We start from the raw sequence: 19,746 nt of genomic DNA on the forward strand, positions 1-19,746 counted from the left end.
TTACGTCAGAGGGAGTAAAAATGTTTTACTCTCTTGGAAAGAGAAAATTGCTTCTTTACACTTCGAAGTGCAAAAATCATTTTATATAATATGTATATGCAGGGCGTTTCATTATAATATGTCAAAAATTCAGGGGATGAATCTGTAGAGGATTTTAAGAAAAAAAAACTTATATGAACATCTGTCTTTGTTTCCTATCTGAAATACAAGTTGATGAAAAAATGTTTTAGTGTTTTCCTAATAAGTTCGTTCCGGCATTAAATATTTATGTACATGAAAATCAGGAAGCGTAAAATTATATATCTATAATACAGGGTGGCTCCTTAGTATGTGGACGGCAAATAACTTAAAAACTATTAGAGATAGAGAAAAATTTTTCCACAAAAATTGTACACTTTTTAGACATGCATAATTGGAAAATATTAGTAAGTATACAGGGCTTTCCAAAAACGTTTGACATACCAAATATATAATTTTTTTAATGAAACATTCTATACAGGGTTATTCACGCTATACGACGCGGAATATTGTGGCTAAAGTACGAGGCTTTCAAAAAGTTTCACTTTTGGGCTATATGGGGATCTATTATGGCTACTTTTTAAAATTATTTTCATATTATGCAGAGTGTCCCAAAAGCCCTAAAAGTATCAAAGTTGTGTTTTTTTTAATGGAACCCTCTGTATATTATTGCATGTTTAGATTTTCTGATCAAAATTAGTATTTGTTTTAATAAGGTTTACTATACCTAAAACTTAAGGATTTTTAAATAATTTGAATTTTATCAAAATTTGACCTAATTTTCATGTTTTAAACACTTAAGAAGTATTTAAGTTATGCAAGTGCAATTTACAGTGTAGTGTAACAATAGATCATATTTTATATTCCAATCATGATAAACTTGCCATTTTATACAGGATGTGCAAAAATTAAAACTAATCAAATAAGAACTTTAAGTGGCTATAACTTGATTAATTTAAATACAACGATATATTTTTTAACTTACCAGGATATGTAATTTTTAATTACCTATCGAATGGTATTAGGGTGTTCATAGCTAAGTTCTCGCGTTTTTACAGAATACGCTAAATAATTGTTCTTTGCGCCATTTGTTCTTTAGTTCAAAGTTCCATTGTATAATATCTAGTTTCCTACGATATTTTAAAATGTCAGATACTTTATTATCATTACGAGGTTCGGCAATTTTTAAATACCAACTTTAAAAAAAGGTGGATTGGAAGAAATGGATTTCAAAATTGGCCCCCCAGATCCCCGGGTTTAACTCCACTAGATTTCTTTTTGTATGGCTACATAAAAGGAATTGTCTACAATATGCCTCCGACAACTTCACAAGATATGAAAACACGTATAAGAGGCGCGTTTGAAACTGTTACTCCACAAATACTTTCCAGAATTAGTAGTGGTTTTAAAAAAAGAATTTGTAAATGCCTAAAAATGGACGGTAGACATTTCGAACATCTATTATAAATATTTTGTTTCTGTTTTATGTTATAGTTGATATGTGATTTAGAACTTTGAATTAAATAACACCAAATGGCGCTAAGAATAATTATTTAGCGTATTTTGTAAAAACGCGAAGACTTAGCTATGAATACCCTAATACCATTCGATAGGTAATTGAAAATTACATATCCTGGTAAGTTAAAAAATATAGCGTTGTATTTAAATTAATCAAGTTATAGCCACTTAAAGTTCTTATTTGATTAGTTTTAATTTTTGCACATCCTGTATAAAATGGCAAGTTCATCATGATTGGGATATAAAATATGATCTATTGTTACACTACATTGTAAATTACACTTGCATAACTTAAATAGTTCTTAAGTGTTTAAAACATGAAAATTAGGTCAAATTTTAATAAAATTCAAATTATTTAAAAAATCTTAAGTTTTAGGTATAGTAAACCTTATTAAAACAGACACTTATTTTGATTGGAGAATCCAAAAATTCAATAATATACAGAGGGTTCCATTTAAAAAAACACAACTTTGATACTTTTAGGGCTTTTGGGACACCCTGTATAATATGAAAATAATTTTAAAAAGTAGCCATAATAGATCCCCATATAGCCCAAAGGGAAACTTTTTGAAAGCCTCGTATTTTAGTCACAATATTCCGCACCGTATAGCGTGAATAACCCTGTATATTTTTATATATTTTTAATTTCGGCTTTTTTCTCCTGATTCTAAAAATAGAAGGTTGTCCTACTTTATACCGGACGGTTTAGTAGCGATGGCCATTTTTTAACAGAAATAAAGATTAATTTATTATAGCTAATTACAATTTAAACAATAAAAAAAGCAAGAGTTCTTATTATATATAACAAAATAATACATGTGCTCTATTTTTCAAAATTACTTTCAAATTTTTGAGACACCTTTATTTTTTACACAGGGTGAACAAGAATGTCTATTTTCAAATTTCTCAATTTTTTCAGATATTTGAAATTAGCTGCCTTTCGTGATTCTAAAAATGTATGCATTAGATAATTTATACCGAAGGATTTAAAAGTTATGCCATTATTTTATGGAAATTGTGATTAATTAAATACTAATACATGTTAAATTGTTCTCAAAGTTTTAAACAGAACTTCTTGTGTGCGTGTAAAATATCAGTGAAACAAGTCTGAAGGAGACGAGAATGCAACTTTATATACAGTATGTCCACAGATAGAGGGCCCAAGAGGGCAAATGAACCAAAAATGTAGTTTTTCGACAAAAAGTCATTCTTGATAAAAGTTTCTGCTGCTTGAAAAAATACGATTTACGAAAATAACTTTGAACTTTTTTATACAGGGTGCCCAAAAACTATGAACACATAAAATACTATCAAGAATATACTACGTTTATTTCTCATTTTAGAACAAAATGGTAAATAAAAAAACAGATTTCAAATCCTATCCAAAGTTTGCATTTTCATGCAATTTTCATGTGTTTGTAGTTTTTGGGCACTCTGTATAAAAAAGTTCAAAGTTATCTTTGTAAATCGTATTTTTTCGAGAAGCAGAGACTTTTATCAAGAATGACTGTTTGTCGAAAAACGACATTTTTTATACATTTGTCCTCATGGGCCCTCTATCTGTGGATATACTGTATATATATATATATATATATATATATATTATATTTTTAGAATCAAGAGAAAAAGCCAAATTTAAAAATATAAAAATATATAGGATGTTTCATTTAAAAAATTATATGTTTGGTATGTCACACGTTTTTAAACGTTCCTGTATACTTACTAATATTTTCTTAGATTTTCTTTAACACTTTTACTAATTTACATTCAAAATACTTACTTAACTTAGTCTGTCCCATTTACAAATACACGCAACAGATTCTTCTATACTTATCCTCTCATTTCAGATCGCTTGAACTACAACAAAAAAAAATATTCAAATTTTAGCAGAAGATGAAACTAGCCTTCCTTACCTATAAATTATTTTACTGTTTTTTTGTAAGAAATGTTTGTTTAGTTGACTTCCTTTTATGAGCAATATCTGTCGAGCTTTTTCATTTAAGAGCCCTGAAGTAATCCGCCATCACACTGACGTCCCATATCTCCTAATATCGAAGCTCCATCGCTTTGATCTCCTGATGAAAGCATTCTCCCTGCTTTTTACCTACCTCACCAAGATTACCTGAGAAGTGATCCAAATCGCTATGCAGGACGTGCAATTTTATCCTCATGGTGCAACCCATTTGTAGATTTTTTTCTTTTCTAATAAACTTCTTATAACTTTTTTAAAGGAAATTCAAAAGCACTTTCAATTGGTTCCACGGCATTTGCGAAGTCCTCTTCCCTCTTCGTCTACTTTTCTTTTAATTTGAAGGTCAATATAGACGTAAACAATACAATTTCTGGCTCGATTTTATGAGGAACGGTGGTGGTGTCCATGGGGACATTTGAGGGCCCGAGCTAATCACATAAAGATAAAAGAAGAGATATATTGAAGAATCTTAATAATAGAAATAAAGCAACTAATCAATAAGTTTTAGAATATAATCTAGAACGACTCTCATATCCGTATAAATTTAATAACTTAGTTGATTAATTATATCAACTGATTATAGCTAATATTTTGCATGTCTTAGGTCCAGGCGCAAATCAAACGGAAATGGCGAACAGCAATGTTTCGTCCTAGAGCGAATTCCTGCACAGTAACAACGGTCTCGGTACGTAAGGTAGTACCCACTAACCTACTAGGATTGCACTTTAAATTATTCCTTTGCCATTTCTAGCGAGAGCATGTACAATTACCTGTTTTTACCTGCAACATTGCTAATATAATTCGAAGCTTGGATAGGCTTTGTTTGAAATATAAGTATGAGTATGAGTTTGCGCCACATCGGTTTTTTTGAAAAAGATGGTGCCATTTGCAAACCTACCTATAATGAGAAAATAATTGAAATTTTCAAAATAACTAACCTGAATTAACCTGAAAATAATAGTCTTTTGCATTCATGGCATTCTTTAACCTTTTTTGGATTAACTCTGTCTTTCTTCAAAAGGTTCGCATTTTCCTGGATTCAAAGAACAGAATCTAGTAGGGTGCCCACGGACTAGCGGCTTTTAAACGGCTGACAGTTTGATTAGTCCATTGCTTAACTGACATGAAAGCAACCGTAAGTGCGCACGTTCGCCAGTTTTAAATCGATCGATAGATGCGTTCACATGATCATGCACCCCGGCTTCGAACCGTCGGCCGACAGGAAGTCACAAGTCTTCCGGGACCCCAAGTGTTACTTTTTTCTGTATCTATCTGAAATAATTAGTTGCAACCCAAGGAGCGTCAAATTTCCATTTTGTAATTGCATTTTTTGGGTAATATTCATTGCACTCACTTCTGCGTAAATGCTAAAAAAATATTTTTTTATTTTACAATTCACAGTATTTACCAAGCGATGTAATAGCTTATGCACGGATTATACGTAGTGACACGCAGTAAAGCTTTTGAAGGTATGTTCTTTCATTTAATTTTATTAATATGCATTGACTATTAGCAGATGATCATATGCCCAACTTACTACAATTTAGATTTATAAATGCATAATATACAATGTGGAAGTTTTGGATGGCACAGTCCATATAACTAAGACGCCGAACATAAGTGGCTAAAATCCTCGGACACGTCAATTTTTTTTTTGCGCTTTTTTCGATGGTAAATTCATGTTTACAGGATAGTCCAAAAATCAGGTACGACCACCAACTTTGTTTTTCAAACGGGAACATCTGTTTTTTAGTTCATTTTTGAATTCTACCTAAAATTCTAAGTGTGTTTCAGATACCATATTCTATATCTAAACGCAACAGGCCTCGAGAAATCTACGATTGAACATTGTTGACGTTGTTTATTTACCGGGTGTCCTAAAAAATTTTTTATCAAATAAGCTATGAAATTATTTAAGCTCGAACCCGCATGTATTTTTTTATTGATTATTTTTGTTGAGTTTCTGTTTATGCCAAGTAGGTAGTGTTCTTTGTTGCTTTTGATTTATTGCAAAATTTGCAGCACCGGTCTAAAGTACCCGAAGAAGTGCAATTAAACGTTTTATTGCAGCTACAAGAAAATCCGCATAATCCCTCGCGAACAGTGACTGTTAATAATGACATCAGCCACACTTCTGTTCTGAATTATTTGAAAACTTATAAATGGCATCCATACAAATTACCATGAGTTGGTTGGTCCACGAGTTAAATGCAGATGATTCTGATCGTAAAGTTGAATTCTGTGCTAACATGATGGAGAGGTGCAATACTGATGCTACGATCGTCCTTTTGTCAACCGTTTTATCTTTTCTGATGAAACTACCTTTACACACTCACTTTCACATGAAATGCACCACCCAGTAATAATAATAATTAAGTCTTGTAATTTTGGCAAAATAATGCTTCATAATAGAGTATCAAATGATCAGACTTTCAGTAAAAAAGAAAGAATGCTAGTGGCTTTTTTGTCATCGACCTATTAGATTTTTTATTCAATTGTAAATAAATAAAATAATATTTACATGGAAATATCAGTTTATTTTGTTGTTGACCTGTGAACAAGACATCTCAAAATGCCCCCAGTGAGACAGCGTCGAAATTTTTCCCACGTTTCGGTTTTTGATAGAGAGCGAACTATCGGCATGAAGGAGGGTGGACTTTCTTTTCGTGAGATTGCCCGAAGAATGAATCGGAACCACACCACGATTGCGAGAATATGGTCTTCGTGATCTGAAGAAAGGGTTCAGCGACATCGTCCAGCTTGACGTCCTCTCCGTAGCAGCAACGCACGTGAAGATCGACTTCTTAGACGGATGGCCATTGGTGATCAATTTCAAACAACAATGTCTGTTGCAGTAGATTGGATGGGAGCTCTAAATCGTCGGGTGTCGATGGCAACAGTTTACAGAAGAATTTCGTCTTTTGGCCTGCATTCATACCGCCCAAATCTACGACTGCCACTAACCGCCCAACACCAAGCTTCCAGATTGGCCTGGTGTCAAGAACGAATTGATTGGAATCATGAGTGGAACAATATAGTCTTTAGTGACGAGTCGCGATTTTGTTTATGGATCAATGATGGTCGTAGAAGAGTCAGACGATACCGAGGTAAAAGAAGAAATTTGCAATTTTCTGAAAGGCGCCACACAGCTTTAACACCTAGTGTTATGGTCTGGGGTGCGATATGTGTTGGCCGAAGATCTTCTCTTGTATTCGTTCCAGGCACCCTAAACATACGTCGCACTACATTGACAATGTTCTGAGGCCAGTATTAGTACCTTTCATGCAAACTTTACCTAATGGCATTTTCCAACAGGATAATGCAAGACCACATAGTACAAACATTACTCGAAGATACCTGGAAGAAGCACAATTGGAAATACTGCCTTGGCCTGCACGGTCACCGGACCTATTGCCCATCGAACATCTTTGGGATATGATGAGTCGCCGTCTTCGAAATTTACTGAGGCCTCCAAACAATGTGGATGACCTACGACATCATCTTGAGGTAGCATGGAATGAAATACCCGAGGAAGATATTGATCATTTGTTGCAAAGCATACCGCGAAGAGTACGTGCTTGCATTGCCGTACGAGGCGATGTCACTTATTATTAATTTTTTCATTATCAAATGTTGTATCTTTTAACTGAAAGTCTGATCATTTGATACTCTATTATGAAGCATTATTTTGCCAAAATTACAAGACTTAATTATTATTATTACTGGGTGGTGCATTTCATGTGAAAGTGAGTGTACTTAACGGGATAGTCAACAAACAAAACTGTCGTTATTGAGCGCCCCAGAATCCGCATTGGATGATAGAGGCCTACACTCAATTTCCAATAAAGATAAATGTTTGGGCCGGAATAGTTGGCAACAAAATTTTAGGACCCTATTTCATTGACGGAACATTAACGGGTGAAAAGTAATAGAATTTCTCATAGATCTTGTTGCTGCCCTTATTGAACTATATCCAAATGAGGATCATCCTGATGTTCCCAGTGATACTTTATGGTTTCAACATGATGGAGCACCCTTTCACCACCATATTTATGTTAGGACTTATTTAAATGACATTATTCCTGAACGCTGGATTGGGAGGCGAGGGGTAATTGAATGGCCGGCACGATCATCTGACCTTACACTTTTAGATTACTTTCTACGGGGTTATCTTAAGTGTAAGGTATACTTTAACCAGCTAGCAACTACCGAAGTCTTAAAAAAAGAATCCGTAATAAAAGAAGAACAATTACCACAGCAATGCTTCAAAATGCCAAACAGGGGTTCATTCATCGTTTTGCACACTGTCAAGAAGTAGGTGAGATCCAATTTAAACTTTTAATTTAATTGTTGCTTATTGTTTCATTTTGTACTAAATCGGTCCTTTTCAGGACCAAAGAAATTTTAAAAGAAATCGAAAGTTTTAGTTTTTGATATGTTCAATCATAAATTTCTCGAGACCTGTTGCGTTTGGGTATAGGACATAGTACATGAAACACACTTATAATGTTGCGTAGATTTCAAAAATGAAATAAAAAATATATGTTTCCATTTGAAAAAACAATGTTGGTTGTCATATCTACTTTTTGGACTACCCTGTATACATGAATTTACCTTTGAAAAAACCGAAAAAAAAAAAATTGACGTTCCAGGATTTTGGCCGCATATGTTCGGCATCTTAGTTATATAGACTGTTCCATCCAAAACTTCTACATTGTATGTTATCTACAGGGTGTGCCACGTAAGAATGAACATCATATTTAGGCACGGAGTTGTGATAGAACATCCGGTAAAAATGGCTAATAGTGAGCTAACGAGAAGCTGATTTGCCATTTAGAGAAATCACTACTTTATTGAACCCAAGGTGAAATAACCTGGTGCTTTGTTGTCTGATAAGGTTCCACTAATGCCAGTCACAAAGAAAGAGAAGTTCAGGAAGGCGTTGAAGAACTACAGAACCTCAAGGTTATCGCATTAGAGTTTTGACTTTAATAAAAAGGGTCGTCTAGTTGAGATTATAGGTAGACATGTATCCTGCTGAATATAGAGGCTCTATTGCGCTGTGAAACATTTACCCCATCTTGTGCTACCTCTTACCATTCTTCATCGACAAAACCTATTCCAGTGGTACAAAGCACAGATGCAATGGGATTTAGAATGTACTTTTCAGCAACGTATCCAAATTTTGTGTGGATATGCAAGAATGTCAGAGAAGAGTAAGAAGACGACGAGATGAGAGACCGGATATTTCATTTTAAGTCCAGAGGCACGTGCACCAGACTGTAAAAACAATGGTGTCAGAAATATAACTTATGATACCTTTGGTTTCCATCAGGGGCAATATGACCGCTGTCTGAAAACAATTCAGACTTTTTAGGCATTCCTAATTTCAGCAAAAAAGTAGGCCTGAAGACCGATTATAAACCGGGGCGACCATCCCGGAATGGTTTACAACCTGGAATTCCTGAGAGATTTTTATCTTTATTGTTAGCCGGAATTGGGCTTTAGTTTAAGGCTCATCTGATGTTGGCAAGATGTTGGAATTCGGATAGCAAAATGAAAGGCCGACAAAGGTCAGTTCCCAGATTGTGTGGTTCTAATAAACTCATTAGGCGCACTTTATTACGTCTATAATACGGCAAGGAAGAGATTGAATTGACCGTCAATTGGTGTATTGTCCTTTCATCCTCCTTTGTCAGCTAAGATGGTTCCACCCCCTCCAGAGGGATGAAGCCGAATCAATGGGAGTAAAGGAACTACGAGAAATTTTCCATCAGGAACTCAACAAAGAGCAGTCTCCATCAAACTGTGATCAGGAACTTTCAACATAACTTGAAACTAAGTTTCACTCTTGCAAACACTACATACCAGTTATCAAAGAAATATATTTAATAAAGCCAATCACAATCAATTCAATTTCTCTCGGTCTAACAAAAACGATTCGGTGATACATAAAACTTAGAACCAGCCGCGGAAACAGATACCGTTAAGTTGCATCAGTATCTTGGAGAGGTAGAGTAGCAACTATCCCCGACAACTGCTCAATGGTACATCCAATAAGATTTAAACCAGCATGTTCTGCCTTACCTGAGAACACTCCACTATTCAATTGTTTAACAAGAAAATGCAGGGCCCTATGTAACTCGGGTTACTATGGATTTCTTGCATCAAACATAATGAACAACAAAATGAAATCAATTTATTACCTTGGAGACCTCAATCTCTAGACTCATCATCAATCGAACACGTCTGGGGTATTATGAGTAAAAGGTTACAAAATTTACCCTGTCCCCCATAAACCCTAGCGGTGCTCTGTAATGCTATACAGATAACCTTAAATGAGATCGATGTCTAAACGTATCTAAGGATGCATAATACAATGCATACCGTAAAGTGGGGCGAAATTGATTATTTTAGTAATAAAAAATGAATTGTCGCTTGAATTAAAAACATGTTATTAATTTTAAATTAGATTAGTACTAATTAGTTAACTCAATTTCCAAATTAAAAAATATTTTTTACAATTAATTTTTGGAGTAATTATGAAATAATCAGGCTATCAAAGTTACACTCCAAGTGGGATCACTTTGATACCCTGTTAGGAAATGCATTTAAATTTCTTCATTTTTTCATACATTTACCATTTTAGTCCCATTTTAAAAGCAAACAACAAGTTTTGGAAAAAAGTTAGGTGGGGTGAATTTGACATAATAAAAAAAAATATTCTAGAAGTTATTTAACTGTGATTTGTATTTGATAATAAAAGAAAAATATATCTTTTTGGCACATAAACACAAAAATTTAGCAGCAGATTTCCTACATATACATATTTATATATCTAACTAAATCTATGCTCGAGTTACAAACATCAAAACAAGTATTAATACTGTATAAAATATGATTAATTGCAGTTTAAATGTATCTACTTTTTTAGTAAAATTATAATCAAAAGAAAATTTGCAGGACTGAGGAATTAGAAGAATCGCTAGAACATCCGAAAACGTTATATTCAATATGTCCTTGGAAACAATTTTGAATAGGGTCTTTTCTTGGTTTGTAGACTTTAGTCCTAGTACTGTGTAATCGTTTAGTGGAAGTATTTCTTCTACCCTACATATGTATTTGTATGTTATAGAACGTTGCTTTCCTCCCATGAATTTTGCAAGAATGAAAGACCCTTCTTTAATGTTTTCTCTCCGTGGAGGCTCGTAATCTACTTCTTCAATGTCATTCTCGTATATTTCTTCAGAATGCTCGGAAAAATTATTGTTATCATCCTCTGATTCATGACTGTTATCATTTAAATCTTTAGTGCCTATACTTTTTCCAGCTTCAATAACAATGCCATTTTTTTCCACGTCTTATAGTGGATTGACCTGAAGGAAAACGGTTTTCTTTCAAAAAGTCAACAGGATTGTCATTGACTACATAATCAGCTGATACTATAGTATCATTGAGAACTTTTTCAAGAACTTTTTGACGTTCGATTGGGTGAATACCAATTGCGTAAAATCCATTCGTTAATTTCCTTTTTATTGCTGAAGTCTCATTATTATCTGGTTTATTTGAATTTGGCGCAGCTGATCCATTTTTTCCAAAGAGAGCTTAAGAAGCTTTGGAATTACATCTTTGGGTAATCCTAATGAATTCCTGTTTTGAATTTTGTGTTATAGCTAATTAGTAATTCTCTCTATACCACCTTAAATGGCCATGTCTAAAGGTTGGCAGATGTGTGTAGAATTTGGAACGAGACACACAAAGGAAATGTTGTATCCTTCACATAAAGATAACACTCAGATATTAAAATGGGAAGCCAAATTATCTCCATTTAATACTTTGCGCCCTTCCAAACGTTTTGCGTGCGATAAAAAGGATGTTTCAAACCAATCTTCAAAAGTATTGCTGTCCATTCATCCATGTGATGCCCTGTTGTACCTACAACCACCACTACAACAAGCCAATGTACAGCACGGGATCCCTTGTATATCTCCTTTCTTCCAGATGTTATATAAGTGTTTACTTTTATATATTACGTATGAAGAAAGAATTGTCTTACCCACAGAACCACACACCATAATGCTTACTGCACTTTTTGAGTGATTGATTACTTCTTCGGGACATTTTACGCCTCTGCGATAAACTCCTTTCTTTTTGCCCAGATCATCGCTAACGTTTGTCTCATCGTAATTAAATATATTTCTGAATTCAACACCCTTTAAGGATTCTTCCAAATTGTTATAATAAAATATTCTATTAATAGCGCTCTAGAAATCGACGCTCTCTTCTTATTTATATTGCCATAAGTCCTCTGACTAGCTGTGTTGTTATGTCGTTTAAGTAAACCTAGTATCCAGTTTACCAGGTAAATTGTTTTTAAATATATGCACGGTCCTTCTGCACCTATCTAAGTAATTTTTGGCAACCATTCTGACATTGATCATATTTTGATATTGATTTGCATATTGATTTGATTGACATTGATAGCGGAAATCCCCATTCTGGACATTTGCAGGCAGCATTTGTTATTGCCAGTTCTTCCTCACTCGAAAATATGGTTTGCCCACTTAGTTTTTTTACATGCAAACCTTTATATTTATTATATACCGGGCATTTCAAATTCGACCCTCACTATTGGGATCTCGCAAACTAGCAAAAATACAAGGAACTTTAAATGGGGACAAAATTGCGTAATTTAGCGCTTGACCAAATGCCCTTTTTAAAATTCATACTTTACGGGTACTTCCGAGGATATCCGAAAAAAACTAAAAATTGAAGAATTCGTTTTTTATTTTTTTAGCGTTATTTGACAAGGAAGCCCAAAGCTACAAGCACATTTTCATTGCCATTTTTTCTCAGGTACACAATGACGTTTTCAGATTTGTTATCCGACGTTTCGTTTTTCGGCTGCCATCATCGACTTTGTTTTTTCTTATAGGCGCCACATTGGATTTTTCGACCTAAGAATAATCGGATGGCAAATCTGAAAACATCATCTTGTAGCGAAAAAAAATATCAACAAAAATATGCTTGTAGTTTTAGCACTCCTTGTCAAATAACGCTAAAAAAATAAAAACAAAATCTCCAATTAAAATTTTTTTTCGGATATCTTCGATAGTACTTAGAACATTCAAATTTTGAAAACAGCATTTGGTCAATCGCTAAATTACGCAATTTTGCCCCCATTTAAACTACTTCGCACCTCCTCTAGTTTCCAAGATCCCAATGGTGAGGGTCGAATTTGAAATGACCTGTACAATGCCATAAGGTATTTTATTCTTTTTAGAGACGGTAATAACCGTTGTTTTGTCCTCCGTTCTGTTGAAGACACAAATTAAGACGACTATGGAAGGTCTTGTAACATTCTGCAATTCATAAAAAAATCGAAGGTGGCTTTGAACAAATTCGAAAAAAAATTTCGAACACATACTTTAGATGTGTAATGGTTGTAAGATAATTGTAATTATAAAATAAGTCCTATAAATAATTCGTTTGTCATAGCAACCGTAGTTTTTTAATCAATTTAATTACTATTGGAATGGTTTTCCGCGAACAACTCTCGAAGGGTTAAGAATTGCGACAGACATGTAATTCGAAAAATGTTTGTTTTTGAATTCTGCATCGAACTAAATTAAAATATACGGGGATCCCAATTTAAAATAAGAAAAATAAAATACTTTGAAGTTTGAAAAATGTGACGCTAAATTTTGAAGACCCTGTACAATATCGATCATCGAAACTTTTTTAATAAAACTATTAAACCATGCTTAATAAGCATCTTGAGTAGTTTCTTTACATAGACATTATCTCTATTTTTTATTATTTTTTCAAGCTAGAGGCGCAAATGTAATTTTTTTCAGTTTTTAATTTTTTTCGCTGGTATTATTTAACCGATCTCAACAAAATTTTAGGAATATGTAGACAATCATAGAAAGCATTTAAATGTGAAAAAAAAATAGGGTGTTCCATTAAAAAAAAAAGTTCGGTATCGTCACACTTTTTTGGGACACCCTGTATAATTAGAAATATTTTCCTGGAGTACGTCCTAAGACACAGGTAAAGTATACAAAATATCGAAATCCTACTGTCAATGATAACCGAACTATAGGAGACGGAAGGTGAAGTGCGCCACCCTGTATAATATTATATTATATTATACATATTATATGTATAGTATGCAGGGTGTTAGTGAAATGACTTTCGTAAATTTAACCAGTGATTAAGAACATCATTTTGAACAAAAAATTTCTTTAGAAGAGGGGTCGTAAATACAATCATTTCCCCGGCAAATCAAAAAAACATTTTGTGAGAGTTGGTAAGGTCGCGTCGTATTTATTTAATTTCCATATCTACCTAAATAGCCGCATGAAGTGGGTTTGGTTTTTTACATGTTTTTTTTTTGAGTCTAGTAAGTTTTACAGTACATAATTAACAAAATGCACTAAATTCATGAAATTTAAAAATGATGTGATTCTTATTTTATAATTTTGAAAAGCCATTTACCTTGAAATTATTGTCATCATATTTAATTAGCATAACATGTTACGTTACACATTTTACACCACTCACATCACACTTAAAAACAAAAATTTATTATTGTTTTTGCTTCATTAAATATTCAAAATGTTTACCATTTGAGTCCATGCGTGCTCTACTTAAGGTACTCCTTGTTGAACTCTTTTGAACAGGGTTTAAAATTTGTTCTTCGGCTTCAGAACCAACTTCTCGCTGTCGACGTCGTCCTTTATACGTAGGAATAACGTTACCTGTATCCAGAAATCTTTGAGAAACTTGCACAAATGCTTGTCGAGCTGGAAGTTTTTTTTCTGGATAACGATTACCGTAAATGCGCCCATCTTCTTCAGAATTTGGTGACGCCTCTCCATAAATCAAAAGCATGTCATGATACTCGCATATTGTCACGTAGGTACTGTTAATAAGTCGGAATAAAATCACTTAAAGCTCGCCCAAATTAACTTTGCGGATAATCTGTTACGTGTACCGACAGAAGATGCATTCGGGGAGACCGAAATCACACTAAAATATTAAAAGTATGGATGGACATACAGTCCATGACAATTTGAAAAATAAGGGTGGATTTTGTCTTGTCCCTTCTCGATGGTCCCTAATGGGCTCCACACGTCCGTGGCGTCAAACGTCCTTGCTCATTTTTGTCATAAAGAACAACTATAACAAAAACAAACTTCTCTTCCTCGGTCACGTTCAGTGCGGAGTTGCCGCTTACGTTTTTTTTACCATTTAAGTTATTAATTAAGTTTTCAATTGCTTTTAGCAATGTTATTATTGAATAATTTTTAGTTTTTTTGTTACATGTCAAACAACCAACATGTGTCAAGTACATTTTTCCACATTTTATTCAAATTTTAAAGCTTTTCGGTTACCAACTTTGACATTTTTTTTAACTATTAGGTTTTCGACCCCTGTTGTAAGGAACTTTTTTGTTCAAAATGATGTTCTTAATCACTGGTTAAATTTACGAAAGTTATTTCACTAACATCCCGTATACGCGAACCATATGTAAGTGAAAACACATTGTAAATGAATTACTTTTGAAATTACAAATATTTCAACTATTGGGTTTTCAGTATTACTTTGATACTAATATCCAATTCGCCCCATGTGTTTTATCAAAATTATCCCACGAGATATAAATTGAAATAAAATTTTTCAAAAACAAAAAATTGGCTGCATATTTCGATCATAGTATACACATTACATGTGTTCATATGTGCATATAAAAAAAAATTAGTACAAAAAATTACCTAGCTTTTTGCATTCAAAATTATAGAACTTTGATCGTTTCATCAGATCACTAAAGAAAATTTAACCCGTCGTACCATTTGCAGTATTCAACTGATTCTTTTTATTCACACAAGGTATTGTCGAAACAAGTGTGCAGATGGACATGCGTTCGGAAAAGGAAGAAATTTTGTTACTATTTTAATACTATATTTAGAATAGCGCACCGGGGAAGTTATTATCAAAATCACCTCACATTTCCAAAGTCACTCCACTTTACGGTATCAAAGATTATTTAAATAAAACTATTTTTACGGGGTATTCTCTTTTCTATGTTACGCAATATATTAACATTAACCTTTAACATCAAGTTATTTTGCAAATTGGTGAGTTAGTTGTTTTGAAATTGAATTTTTCGAAATAACTCAAAATGAGCCACAAAAAATTGCAAGAGGACGCTTTTTATTGCTTCATTGCATGCCGCGTTACAATTTTCAGAATGGTTTTCTATAAAAATTTTACTTCTATTAGAATCAGATTATGAATGTTTGGCCAACTTTCGCTGTAAGCTAAATCCCCTAGAAACATTAGAATCGAAGCATTGGTCAATTTCTTTATTCACAGGAAAACTAGCTTTACGTTAAATTTACCAGCATACCGTCACAATTCGGCTCATTCTGATGTTTTACTTCGGCTCAATTTGTATATATATTACTCTTATTATTTATATAATTGTACAAGATATTACTCTAAGCAATACTTAAAACTTACTCTTATGTAACTCTATTATATCTGTTTAAAAATACTTCTCAACTTTTCAGTTCGTTCGAACGTCATATCCTCACAACGGTGAAGAGAAAGTATGACTAGGTGTCATCAGTCGCAGGGCCTCTCATTGGATCCAATCCAGACGAACCTCCAGTGCTTTAGTAAGGAACCACGAAACCGAAGAAACCAACGCGCAATGCGTGTAAATATGGTTGAATCTCATATCATCGTTCCATCTCCGCATCCTCACAGATAAACATTGTTATTTACAACGAATGGACATATGAGCTGGGAAGTCTATACTTGCTAAATTGGCTACATTTCTTCTTTCATGGGATAAAGGAGATGGAAAAATATCGTTTTTTTTACAGATCATACTAGGACCTTTCCTTAAAGGGGACTAATGCCATTTCATCAACTTCTTCAAGATTATACCCCTTCATGTCACCCTTACAAGTAATAAAAATATTCCTTCAAATAAAATTAACTAACCTGAATTAATCTTTTGTTATTTTGGTTGGGGAAATACATTTACGCACGCCAGACCATTGTTGTTGCGATCTTCAATGTTCTGATAGTGGAATTTCCAGATTGGCAGCTGCCGAATACCCACTAAAACCCCCTTTCCTCTCTTCACCCCGGATCCCCACCAGGCCTGTCGGAAGGCATTATTTCGAGGGGGACTGGTTAAAATCCCTTTTCTTCCTTTATTAAACTACTCCTATCCCTCATCCATTCATATGTTGCTCAAAAACTACTCTCTCAGATCTGGCAATGCCCTCTTCCGTCTTGTCTCCGTCTCTCTCACTTCTTTCCATTAGTTCAGCTATGTCCTCCTCTGTCACATAGCCTCCCCCCCCCCCCCCCCCCTTCACTCGTCCACCTGCTCATCACAATATAATATTGTGTGCCTCAACATGTCCCGTTAGTCACAATATGAAAACTCGTCATTCCCTTGCCTATCTACTCTCTTCAGGTAACTGCCGAACACTCCGTGGCTAGTTATCGACTGTATCACGTAGTAATCTATTCCCCAAAACTTCCTATTTATCTACCCCTCAACGCTCCTTATGAAGACCTTGGACCACCCAAAATACTGTTCCCACCGACTCTGCCATTTGCTAAAAGGTTTCTGCCTCGCGTCTGTCTTGTATAAATCTGAACTGACCTGAACTAGCTTGAACTAACCTGTACTAAATAATAAAATGGGACTGCATCTCATAACCCTATATAAGAAAAACTATATTACCTATATCACATAAACCTATTTAGATACTTTGTTGGAGTTATATGAGAATTTTATACATTGTGAAAGTTATATTATTGTGGCGAATAAATGTGTATGTACATCGAGTTTGATTTCCTTTCATAGGATTCTTATGGTTGATGAGAATGTGGTAAAACACATTCCAAATTAATTAACATCCATTCAATTAAACCGATGGCTATTTAGCTTTGTGCTGATCATCTGAGTTAATTTGATCTCTGAATTACTCGCAAAAGCATGGTTTCCTAACCAAGGAGTAATGAAATGCCAAAGGAAAATGTGTGAAAGGAAAAGCAGAAAAATTTTCCTTTCTAATAAAAAATAACCATTCAGAAGTGCTTCTCACACTAAGATACCCTTGAATTGCAGGAAACTGGATATTCGAATAAGATAAAGGTCTTTTGCGGGGGAAGGAAGAGGCGTGGGTAGAGTTTACCTATTCTTAGCATCCAGTTTTGCACGTAGTTAGCAAAAAAATCATCACATCAATTGCTACATTTTAATTCAGGCTATAGTGTAGAATCTATATAGAGTTTGTAAATTAAATTCGCCTCGTTAGTCTATCAATAGCCCCTTTGTACATGCCTAGAAAATAATGCCCATATTCAGCAAAGGTAGCAAAGTTGTGCAACTGTTGAGCAAATCTTTGAAATTCGTAACAATGAGGTCTAATTTAAATATATCGCACAGAAATTCGAACTGTTGTAGAGCTGTTTACTTTGCTGAACGCGGCTGTTTGAGATCCCACGTTTATCAATAGAACAATGAGAGCTCTATTTTCAACGTAAAATCGTGAATTATCGACATCTCCCTATTAATTAAGTCGATACAACCCAAGTTTCGATCAGAAAGCCCCTACAGGTGAGCCATCGTTTATTTACGATCCAACCTGAGTAATAGTATCAGTCCTGACATCAGAAAAATATTTTCAAAAATTTAAATACATTTTTATAAATTAAATTCATACATAATTTCCTTTAGACTAACCGGACGAGATGCTTATTGGTATTATTAGTACAAACACGCTCAAATATTAACATATATTAATAGGGTTACTCATAACTCGTTTAAATAAAGTCAGAAAAGTAATAAATTTAATTAAAAAATATGCAAAAGCATTTATACTTTATGAACCTTTTACTTGACTATAGGAATATATAATTACGTCCGAGGGAGTAAAAATATTTTACTCCACTGGTAAGAGTGAATAATCCAATTTATTCTTTCTCCAGAAAGACAAAATACCTTCTTTAGTCTTCGAAGTGCAAAAATCATTTTATATAATAGGCGTTTATATTATATTATACATTTTATATAATTTTCCGCTGTGCCTCGTATTTAAAAATCTGTCACGCGTGCTTTGGCCTTCTTATACGTGTACACTATAAAATACTATTATTTCTACAAAATTAATATTCTTAATATACTCAAATTCTTATCAAGCTACAACAGCTAAAAGCTTTTTCCAATTAATCCCATAATACTTATTAGAGCTTAAAAAAAGTGTCACCGCAAAACGTGCCACCCGAGAATCGAATCTTCTTTAATGTTGCCACTGCTTAAATATTCATGGGATGTGCAGGCTACGTTGAAGGCACCTTAGTAAAGAGCTTAAGACAATCACACTCTATTTTATATACGTTTTCATTATACAGGGCTGGACAAAAGTGCGGAAGAAAATTAATATCTTTTCAACGAGTGATTTAAATTAAATGCTGAAACACGTGAATTGATTTAAAGTTATACGTATTTTTTGGTAATAAAATCAAATATTCTCCTTTATCCCTTTAGCTGCAACCCTGCCCAATTTTTTTTAATGGAAACAAATACTCACTTTCAAAAAAACCACAACATAAAAAAAACACATCGTATATACTTAAAATTTTAGTATGATGTTAGATTTGTAACGAGAAAAAAATTATTAAAATTTTGAGTTTGTATATTAATACAATATGAAGTTTTCCTTTATTTGTTTATCTGTGGCGATCATTCTTTTCGCAACTTTTTCTAGAGATAGATACAGATAAAGATATTATTATTCGTATCACATTTTAACGATTGATAGTACAAAATGCCTCGTGTTCTCCAAAATGCAGTTTATCGCCAATGAACTCTCTTTGAAAGGAGAAGAATTGTTGGCATGCACGAAGCAGGTTTATTTATCCTCGAAATTGCACGAAGATTGGGTCGAAACGCATAAACAGTGCTAAGAACTTGGAGAGATTGATCTCACGAAGGGTTAATAAATCGTCATCGTGGTAGTAGTATCCCAAGAATGACGAACCAACGAGAAGATCGGTGACTTCGTCGTTCAGCGATAGGTGCCCCATTTAAAACAATCCCATCTCCTGGTGCTAACTAAGTAGTCACCTTAAATCGAAGAGTCTCCCTTAGTACGATTTAACAGAATTCAAAGTTTCGGACTAAATTCATGTGGGATCCGCTT

At 34.0% G+C, this 19,746-nt stretch overlaps 1 protein-coding gene and 1 pseudogene across 4 annotated transcripts in view; one reads left to right on the forward strand and one right to left on the reverse strand.

Annotated features, from left to right (window-relative positions):
- Positions 1 to 17,386, forward strand: part of Dh31-R (Diuretic hormone 31 Receptor) — an 89,647-nt gene extending 72,261 nt beyond the window's left edge. The window contains exons 11-12 of one of the 4 annotated variants that reach the window (XM_066405157.1): positions 4,113 to 4,202; positions 16,087 to 17,386. In XM_066405157.1, coding sequence (XP_066261254.1) covers positions 4,113 to 4,202; positions 16,087 to 16,131 — 135 coding nt within the window. In that variant the 3' untranslated portion in view covers positions 16,132 to 17,386. Of the gene's footprint in view, positions 1 to 4,112; positions 4,203 to 4,909; positions 4,986 to 16,086 lie in introns of those variants that run through there. The other 3 variants (XM_066405160.1, XM_066405148.1, XM_066405164.1) reach the window with 3 other exon arrangements.
- LOC136417492 (uncharacterized) lies at positions 11,209 to 11,934 on the reverse strand (annotated as a pseudogene).
- Positions 17,387 to 19,746: the final 2,360 nt, after the last annotated feature.

The sequence above is a fragment of the Euwallacea similis genome, chromosome 2 (genome assembly GCF_039881205.1).
Source record: "Euwallacea similis isolate ESF13 chromosome 2, ESF131.1, whole genome shotgun sequence".
Lineage (NCBI taxonomy): Eukaryota > Metazoa > Arthropoda > Insecta > Coleoptera > Curculionidae > Euwallacea > Euwallacea similis.